General features: G+C 35.4%; 3 protein-coding genes across 3 annotated transcripts; 1 reads left to right on the plus strand and 2 right to left on the minus strand.

The window, feature by feature from the left end:
* The first annotated feature begins 172 nt into the window (after positions 1-172).
* On the plus strand, positions 173-1780 carry LOC142555830 (uncharacterized). Its single transcript, XM_075666934.1, has 3 exons — positions 173-397; positions 598-1440; positions 1606-1780. Exons 1-3 carry the CDS (start codon positions 313-315, stop codon positions 1635-1637), a joined length of 960 nt encoding a protein of 319 aa, XP_075523049.1. The 5' UTR covers positions 173-312; the 3' UTR covers positions 1638-1780.
* A 316-nt stretch (positions 1781-2096) lies between these two features.
* LOC142555829 (ALA-interacting subunit 3-like) lies at positions 2097-6612 on the minus strand. The gene is made up of 8 exons (XM_075666933.1): positions 6088-6612; positions 4996-5054; positions 4370-4444; positions 4172-4285; positions 3999-4069; positions 3584-3881; positions 2798-3087; positions 2097-2259 (listed from the first exon to the last, which is right to left on the minus strand). Exons 1-8 carry the CDS (start codon positions 6173-6175, stop codon positions 2205-2207), a joined length of 1050 nt encoding a protein of 349 aa, XP_075523048.1. The 5' UTR covers positions 6176-6612; the 3' UTR covers positions 2097-2204.
* Positions 6613-8101: 1489 nt separating this feature from the next.
* On the minus strand, positions 8102-9933 carry LOC142555831 (organic cation/carnitine transporter 3-like). Its single transcript, XM_075666935.1, has one exon. It carries the CDS (start codon positions 9907-9909, stop codon positions 8377-8379), a length of 1533 nt encoding a protein of 510 aa, XP_075523050.1. The 5' UTR covers positions 9910-9933; the 3' UTR covers positions 8102-8376.
* Positions 9934-10508: the final 575 nt, after the last annotated feature.

The raw sequence follows: 10508 nt of genomic DNA on the forward strand, positions 1-10508 counted from the left end.
TCTGTTTGGGATTTAAATTATTAATAAGCACCTCGAAATATATGGAATTATAATAAGATATACTATATGTGGCCCACATGTAACTTTAGGAGAGATGAGTCCAGAAATTATGTAGTGTCACCTTGAGTTTTCAGTTGTCTTCTCATTATCTTCACTTTGGTCATTCTATATAAAGCCATCCATTAATTTTATTGATGACCCTTTGAGGGATCAACACTAGAGTGTATCATCGATCGACAAGGGTTCCCTAAATTTTGAAGCCTTTGATCATAATAATACACAAACAATTCTTCGCATTTTCTTGAGTTCCCAATGGAGAGAAATGGAGTTCTCATGAAGTCATGCATTTTACTAACTCTCTATGCATTCTCTGCTGCCATTTGTTCTGTCCACTGTGGTAAGTCATGTTCTATTCTTTTGGCATTTGCTCTCCGAGTCACTTAATTTTTTTCTCCAAATGTGATATGTGGCATATATTTGTATATTGAGATGAGAAATTTTTACCTCCCATTGGAACAACACTAGCAATTTGAAGTACTACTTGTTTGCAGATTTATATTTCCATTTCGCCTAATTAATCAATCCATATTTCGACAGATGCAACAAAAACATTTCACAAATTTAGAAGTTGGAAGCACACAAGAAGTTCGAACGTTAAACCTACAAGAAAGTTTCATCAAACCAAAAGAAGGTTAGAAATGAACTTGCCTCTGGATTCATCAAATACTGACCCTTACGTAAGTTCCCCATTCTCCTTACCACCCTATGAATCTCTTCCTCCTTTTCCCTTCCCCGAAAACACCCCTCCATTTTGTGTCTATCCCCCTCTTACCCCTCTGCCACCTTCAACAGTACCAAGCCCAGAAGGCCCAACTTACGGACCACCTCAGAGTGGCTCAATTCCTAACCCACCTATTATTATTCCGAGCCCACCTAGTGTAGTTCCCAATCCACCCACAAATGTGCCCACTGGCCCTACTCCGACTCAACCAGTATTAAGCCCACCTTATTACGAGCCTAGCCCTCCAAGCTACGAGCCCAGCCCGCCTTATTACGAGCCTAGCCCACCCAGTTACGAGCCTAGCCCACCCTTTATTACTCCATCCCCTTATGGATTTGTTCCAAGCCCACGTGTATTCTTGCCACCCATAGTTTTCCCACCTCCAACCGTGCCACCACCACCTCACATGACCCCAATCACGGCCACATGGTGCGTAGCCAAGGCTTCGGTTCCTGATCCAATCATCGAAGAGGCTATGAACTACGCTTGTGGATCTGGAGCTGACTGTGATCAGATTCAATCAGCTGGATCTTGTTTTGAACCGAACACATTATTTGCACATGCATCGTATGCATTCAATAGCTATTGGCAAAGGACTAAGGTGGCAGGGGGAACATGTGATTTTGGAGGGACGGCAATACTTGTCACTGTTGATCCAAGTAAGTTCTCATATCGTAGTTTTCACTTTTCATACGCAAACTAAATTTTCAGAATATCATATATCAAGCTGTGGATTCGTAAATCTTGACGAGAAATTTCGCGAGATATCTAATCTGTTCAAAAGTATCACACTTTAGATTGAAAATGTATAATTTCTCTTGCAGGTTATGATGGCTGCCATTTTCTTTACTTATAATATTTGAAGAACTATCAGCTGTAGTTGATGAATAAAAAGATTGAGAGTTCACGTTCGATCGATGTTTTTCATTTGGGCAGCGATTTTGTAATATAATTTCCAATTTATTAAAGGACATATAAACATTCGTTTTAGATGGTATAATTTGTTTTGGTTGAGAAACACCATATGAATGATAAAATATGACAATTTTACTCACATTTACTGCAAATTGGAGTTGAAATATGTGGCTGACTCGATCGGAAAAGGGTACATAAAAGTAGAATAAAAACAAGATTTGAAATACAAGGTAAAATCTTTTATTCTAAAACGATCGACGCCTGTTTCTCAAACAGATCGATATTAAAACTATACAAGTAAGCAAATTTGTGCATAAACCCATGAGGTATTTGCTGTGCACAAATACAAAGCTCAAGACATTCAAAATAATAAACTAAGTTCAAATCAAACAAAGAACTGCATGTGGTTCAGATTGGTGTACTGTGTACATCTTTACGAGGAAATGCGTGAAACGAGGGCGCTGCAGTGATTTCGAGTAGACAAACCGAAAAACACACGTAAACCAGATTAACGACGACCTGGATTCTGATTCCATGATAAATAAGACGGATCTCCAAGTCGCCTGCATGGGATAACATATGATTGACAACAGATGCAAGAAAATAAGAAATTATCAGACTATGGATCGGTTGAGGATACAAAAGCTCTAACTTAAAAGACAAAACACTACTGATCTCGGTTTTCCAAGTGTTCTTTTTAAAAGAAAAAAAAAGAGGCGAGACATAGTTTTAATGTCCGTTTTTAGTGAAAGGAGTTCTTTCCCGATGTCAAGGAAAAGCTGAAACCGGAGCCAAAGCCCAGAAACTAAATTTTTTATTTTTGAAAAAGTGTTTCTTGTAAACTTTTTGATAGCAGCTTCTCTGTCCCAACACACTCGATAGCATTTGCAAAGTATGTTCGTAACAAAGCTGTTCTTAGAAACCAATCTTGTAGAAATGTTCTCGGATGTTCATTCATCAAACAAAACACCACATTGGCTTGAACTATCAGGATTCATTAATTATGGAGCGACTCAACCAAACTAGCTAAAAGAATGCTACTTGGTCGTGGAAATGGGAGGTGATAAATGAGAATACGAAGAAAAGGCAAACAAATCGTACCTTGGCTTAATTAGATAAATAAGAGCGAAAACTATGGCCAAACCAATGCACAATCCACCCACTGTGAGATACGCAATACCCACAAAGTCATTCTTCCCTCCAAGCCAGCTCGTGGTAGAAAGAACAAGTTTCTTCTTGCCATTGAAACTGTAGGTGTTATAATAGTTACCTATTGTCACATTGATGGTATCACCACGTTGAAGATCCACTTCTATTCTCCCATACAATTTCCTAAATGTGGGAAGGGCTGCAGTTCTCATCCAAACCATAAGGTCCTCCTGTTTATTCAACTGTTGAATGGAAACGTATTCAGATAGATAATTAGTTTTTTGTAAAGCAATTTAAAATTGAAACAGATAAAGGATGCAACTTTACTACTTGCCAATTATTGAAAGTGACAGTTAACAAAGTTATAACTGATCTAGCAACTTTACACTAAAATCTGTTGAGCTTGCACTTGCCACTTTCAACCTTTTCTTTTAATCAGATGTCGAAACTCAACAAGTCAGCACAAATTCAAGAACTAGCATCCAATTGCAATTTTAATTTGCTTACACTTTGACTTGGTGAGTAATACGATTAAATGAAAAAAAATTAAGTAAGAATATACATCTCCAAGGAAACTAAAATTCTGCGTGGTTAGATTTGATACATACTCAAAGTATCATGTAACTATGAAATGCAATGCTATAAAACGAGCAATGCCTTCTTCTAGCTACATAAGTCCTCTGCACTCTACAAGTAAGAGTAAACATGATATATTGGCTTATAGAGCAGGAGGCTTACTGGTAATAAAGGATCAAGAGTTCGACCACCAACTAAAGTTCCATTCTGAAAATTTTTCGGAAAGACATTTTCCCCAAATTTCCGATCCCTGTCGCTCTTCCACGAGATATTTGTCTTGTTTATGTTCAACTGCTGGTTGTTGCGAGTTAGACTGTAAGTATCATTAAACAGACTCCAGGCAATAAGACCACAAGGAACAATTGGCCTCCCATCTACGGTTGCCTCAGGCTTACACGGATCAGTGTCCCCCTCATTATTTACACTTCTCAACTGCTGATCACTTCGGCTCTTCACATATCTAAAGTTAATCAAGAGATACCAAAGAATTATAACAATTCTTGCAGGATTACAGAATTACGAGATAACAAACTACTTAAAAAGACAATCAATACATTAAACTCTGCATTATACATACCTACGGTGATTCTGGTAAAAACTGTCAAGTTGGTAATAAACATAAATCGGCTGCTTCATTTGCTTTGAAATCTGGTGTTGATCGATTCGTTAGTTAAAAATCACTAGTAAAGAAACCAATATGAGCGACGATGAGGCAAAGCAAATAACAAGCAAATACTGGATGGAACTCACCCTGAGAGTTCTATAGCAGGTCTTGTCTTGAGGGCCTTGAATATACCCAAGTTTGTCATTTCGGGATTCGCTTGGAATGCATTCAGTTTCGTATTCATTGACAATTTCAACAACCTGACAAACATAAAAGAAAGCTTAGACAGTAATAGAGCTGTGAAAGTAAAGTAGCCGATAAATGAGTCGGAGCATTCAGCATACATCTTGAGAAGCAAAGAGGGAGACAATCCCAATTGGAATGAAGACAACACCAACAAGCAAAAGTGTTGAGATCACCTGCACCAAAAAGAGCATGCAATCATTAGGATGCACATTCTAAAAGTGGATAGTCCATATCTATATCTATATACCTATCTATATATATACTTATAAAAGTGTGTTTTCCAATTGTGAATTGGAAAAAATTAGTAAAATTATCCCTCTATATGGTTAAGCATAAGACATCACATAGATATTTTAGTATATTTATTTATATGACAGGAACATAAATGGAAAAACAACTTCTCAACTTAATATTTATCCTCTCTCAAAACCTCCACTTAAATGCCATCTATTTGAGCTTAAATTAGAATAAATTAGAGGTCAAAATCAATCTAAGTTCTTTCATTTTGACTTAATACTTTATTAAGCAAATGCTTCATTTAAGCTTTCCAGATCATTTATTTTTAACATATTTATAATGAAAATATATTAAACCTCCCAAGCCTATCATATAATCAGCTCAAATTTCAAACTTGGCATGATTTTAATAGTTTCGAATACCAATCATGTGATATTCAGGCCGAATCAATTTGATCACACCCCACACAAGAACACATAACATTTACCCATTTAGGAGTGAGAATAGGTTTGCACGCCGGAAGCTCCTGTTGTGTAAACCTAGAATCTGGAGAAAAAAAAAAGACAAATTAAAATGTCCGAACCAGTCTGTGATCATAGACATTAAATTTTTTTGCTAAATAATCATGAAAAAGGGTCGATTAACTTGTTTATGTTATCCAATGATAAACAGATAAATAACGTATCAAAAATTTCATCAGATAAAGTTTCGCTGTTAAGGCATTCTTTTTTTTGTAGCCTATATGAAAATTATGGGCATATTTCAAGGGTGGTTTTCACATGATTTCGCAAATGCAAAGTACAATTAATGTGCCATCAATACTATGTCCTTAAATTGAGAAGACATTAGAATACTTCACCATAGTGTTCATTTGCATATAATAAACACAAGTTCTGTGAGCTGCAATACACTTGCTTTGTTTCTGTGAATTGAAAACCATTCAAGGGTAACCTACAATAATTTCAAGAGAATTTAAATTCTCACTGCAAAAATTGTTCAAGAAAACTTCATAAAATATCACAGTAGATTCCATAGAATCTGTCAAAGAAACTTCTATCTCACCTCCTAGATAAATTTCTTGCTTAGCATTAGAATAACTATTTAAGTCAAGTGAACCGTGTATGCAATCTGCTTCGTCAAACATGGAAAAACATGAATCAACAGTTGCAGTCCTACAGATTAATTTAGTCGTATCTTTGGTTAACGATAGTCTCATTTTCTTTCTTGCATTTTATACAGTTAATTACAAATTTGAGATTTATTTTGCTCGAAAGCTAAATAATACAGAAATTAGTATTGAATATTTTATCCTTTTCTTTTATTCCAATCATGCATATACAAGTACTGAATCAAGATTCCGAATATTGCAAATATTCATGATACATCCAGAGTTACATACCCAGCTGGTCCCAAAAACCTCCTGAAAATCATTTAAACAAAGATCAAGTACAAAGCAGACAACTAAGAACAGATTACACAATCCAGCACATAAATTCCCAAAAGAATTTCCATCTGCACAAGAAGAAAATTCACGAAACGAGACTTCAAAAGTTCTAGAAGATGGGTCATAGAAAAATACACTTTGGTCGCTTGGTATTTCTTCTAGGCCCGGTGGAATCGGCCGATCCAGATCCTCCGGCACTAGATGATGGAGTATTAGAGTTCATCAAGCCCGCGATGATTTTCTTGATTCTTCTTGAATCCAAAACTTACAAAAACAACAACAGGGAAAAAAAACAAGAAACCAAAGACGATCGGGAGCAGAATACAAGAGTTTTAACAAAAAAGGACAAATATTGGAGTTCCAACAGCTCCGAGAGAGAAGAACGAACAAGAACGAGGTGTTTTGTTACTTGGGTATAAATGACACGAAAGGAGGTGGTGTGGCGCGATTCAGATCGTCACGCCATTATTCTTTGACTTGGAAATGTCTCCCCGTTGTAGGCTTCACCCATGGACCCAAAAAAATATTATTTAAATGAAAACCCTCAGAATCTTCTCTCTAGGAGCCTGCCTTGACTTTGGAGGAGAATTGGGATTCCAGGTGAAAGAGGACAGAGTCAAATTTTGATTGGATTTCGACGCGTTTCGAGCTCAGATGTAATGAAGATACTGAAACCTGTAATGGAAAATATTATATTTTATCGGTATGATTGAATTTTACCTAATTAATAATTAATATATATATTTTATCGGTGTGGTTGATGAATATTATTTTATCTAATTTATTAATAACATTAGAATATTTATTTAACATTATTGGTATAATATAACGAATTTATTGAATTTTAAACATTATTATATAAAACAAAATAGGTGCACTTTTCACTACCACAAATATAAGAAAAATAAAATTTTGTCTAAGCTAACAGCTACAGCTTTTGTTTCGGTAGTAAGCGTTTGACCATAACAATTTTATTATATTGGTTGAGTAAATTTTTACTAATAAAATGAATAGAAAAATATTTTTTAAAAAACATATTTAATTTTTTTATCATATTTTTAAAGAATAAATAAATATATTTCAAAAAATCAAATTTTTTGTCATTTATTAGATAAATAAATTTTAATAAAAAATATCATTATTTTTTAAAATGTTAAAAAGTAAAAAAAAAACATATATTATATAAAAAATTCATGATAACTCTTTTAGAAAAGTTAAAAAAACATATATTATATAAAAAAAATTATATTTTATTTAAAATGTTAGAATGTTAGAGAGTAATGAAAATTAAATATATGGAAAAAATATAAAACTCAAAATAATAACCAAAATTAAATGAAATGATATAACTAATACAATAATTAAATGTAGCTTATATTTTCAAAAAACATTATATTCATATTTGAATTTAAAAAAAAACTAAAATGACTTCTTTTTTAATTGGGTATTTCATTTCATATTTTTTTTCAAATATTTAATGTGTTATATGAATGCATTAATGTTGATCAATATTTCTTTTTGTGACATTGTTTTTTTTTAAAACTTTCCATATATGACAAAAACTCTATTGTAATGGTGATCATTGACAATGTCAACTTCTTTGTTCAACGATGAAGTAACACTCATTTATTGATTATACAATTTTGATATACTTCATCACATCCAACAAGTGATTGTCACCCCATTTTCACTTTTCCCGTGACATTTGTTCTTGTCCCCTAAAAAAATTTAAAAATTTTCCTCATACCTTCATTTCTGGCTCAATCCTCGATAAAAAATATTAGTTTTTCACTCCAATTATTGAACTGAATCACATGTCTTAGTTCTTGCAGATCTCACATGAGACTTGCTAAAAAAATATAACTTGGAAGTTTGTTTTACATGAAAGAATAAGCTTATTTGACTTGGCCTAATTTCGTTATTGTGCGTCATAATGTCATATATTATCGTGTAGGTAATAGATTTGAAAAGTTAGACGGTCTTCTTGGCGTCCAAGTTATAATCCTGATAGAAAGAGTATATATATTGTAATATTTGTATGAAAGATAGTTTACCTTCACGAAATTTAATAAGCATTTGTTCATTAATATAGAATTTCAATCAATACATACCCTCTTGATTTATAATTAGACAAAAAAATCTAACTTCATATCATAATATTAAAATATATATTTAATTTAAAATACCATAATTTATATGATACAGCATGGTACTGTATCCACAAGTAATTTTGCTTCGATCATGTCGAGATCCACGTTAATTCAACGTAATAGTCCATCATCGTTACAAAAAAGTAGACCTTTTTTACTGCATTTATCACTGATTGGAAGGCCTAACCCCCAACAGATGGATAAGAAAGAGGTTCCAGCTAGAAATTGTTGGATTCATATGCTTTAAACACAAGAATCTGTGCTACCGATTAAACTACATATCCCTGCGTTCCTCTTCTTCCTCCATCGTATCGCAAAATGTCCGCCCCTTGGTTTCCGGCAGCCAAATAACAAACAATCCGCACAACACAATCGTCACACCAAATACCGCATAAGAAATCAGCCCGTTGTGCTTCCCGGCCGCCACCAGTATGGGGCTGAGTACTCCACTAAGCACCACCGCCTGTCGCACCATCGACACAGCCGAGTTCCTCACGCAAGTAGGAAACAGCTCCAAAGCATAAATCAATATCACATTAGTTCCAGTGCAAGCACTGAAGAATGATACCAACTCCAGACCCATTTGAATCCCCTTCCATTTCACCAAAACGCAGGCAACACTGCAGATTCCACTCAGAACAGTTAACCCAAGAATCGAACTTTTTCTGTTCAGTTTGCCGATGAGGAAAAATGTTAGGAACGATGACGGAAATTCCAATAAAGCGTTCAGCGACACGCCCAAGTGCAAGTCAAGCGACAAGTTACCGAGGCCTAATGGCATGCCATAGTATATCATTCCTAAGCCGAAGCCCACAGCCATCACCGCCGCGATCCGCCGTAGCGCCCACCCTTTGTTCAGCAACATTTTCATGGCTGAGTAAATGTTCCTTTCTTGTACTTTCTCTTCCCAGTTCACGGTTTCGTTGAAGAAGCTTTCTGTCAATCGGCCACGTTTCTTGGATCCGGCAATGCTTCTCAGAGCTTGAATAAAATTTTCCTTTCTTCCCTTGATGAAAAGCCATCTGGGAGATTCTCGAACTGCAAAATACATAATAATAGAGTAAAAAAGTGATGGAACACAGGTCCACAGATAGATTAATCTCCATGAATATTCTCTTAGCAAATATGCCTCAACAGGAAGAGACAAAAACCCAAGAGCGAAGCAAACGAATCCCATTATTCCAGCGTTTCCTCTCCATTTCTTCCCAACTAATTCCGTTGAAAGAACAAGCGCACATGTTCCAATTGTGGCTCGCCCGAACCCACTTACAAATCTCAACGCCGCGTACATCCAAACGTTAGTTGAAACAGCTGCGAGCACCCCGCTTAAAGACATAACCAGAGACGACAAAACCAACATATTCTTCCGACCCAGAGTCGAATCTGCTAGCGTAGCAAGCGCGAATCCACCTGCTAAACACCCCGTGAAGAAGGACGAGGCCGGAAGACCTATAATTATGGGATTTGCACACTCGAGGGACCATTCAGAAATGGTGGATGTGAACGCAGGGAGGTCCCATGACCAGGAATCCCTTGGAAGGTCACAAACATTAGCGTTGTTGCACGAACTGGAAGAATGTTTACAACTCCATTTCGGTTGTGCATCTGTGAAAACACTGATGAAGGTCTGCTGTGCGTCGAAAAACCATGCAAAGGATATAAGAATTGCCTGGAGGAGTTGACTCCAACCCAAGTCGCCGATGCAGTGTTCGATTGTGTCGTCTAAGGTGAGATACTGCTGATTTCTGTGGATATCCGGTGGGCCTGCCGCCTCAGTATGTGTCAACAGTGGATTTTGATCTGTCATCTCTGGTCAGGGCACTCGCATCGGTGGGTTTTATAACACCGTTGATTCAATTATTTATAAATTGAATCAACGGTTAAGATTGCACTTTGAGTTATGATGAATTTACTGTATCACCCTCGAAATGGCATAGTTCTTGCAAAGGTAAAAAAGAGCTAAAAGACAAACTGTCAAAACTAAAATTTTAATTTAATTTATTTTTGACTTTTTAATTTACTTCATTTTTTTTCCATTTTAAAAAAATAAAATTTGTAAAACCTCAACAACCATTAATTGTGTTTAGCATATACTAGTGATTTATAATAATCTCTTACGATAATTTAAAAATAAATGAAATAGCGATAATTTTGACGTTTAGTGAGTAGAAATACCAAACTTAAGAATCTCTCTATTTGTTGCACTAGGAGACAACTAGTTAAAAGACATATTTGTATATGCAAATAATTTATGAACTCGTAGATTGGAGCAGTTGGAATCTAATTTGTTTGTATTCGTATGAAAGCTCTATTGTGTAAAAATGAAGAAAATATTTTCCTTTTGGTTTCATATATTAAGATGATAAAATTTGATTTCAAGCTGATCGTATTCATCATTTGAGGAAA

Source organism: Primulina tabacum, chromosome 9 (genome assembly GCF_025594145.1).
Source record: "Primulina tabacum isolate GXHZ01 chromosome 9, ASM2559414v2, whole genome shotgun sequence".
In the NCBI taxonomy this organism is placed as follows: domain Eukaryota; kingdom Viridiplantae; phylum Streptophyta; class Magnoliopsida; order Lamiales; family Gesneriaceae; genus Primulina; species Primulina tabacum.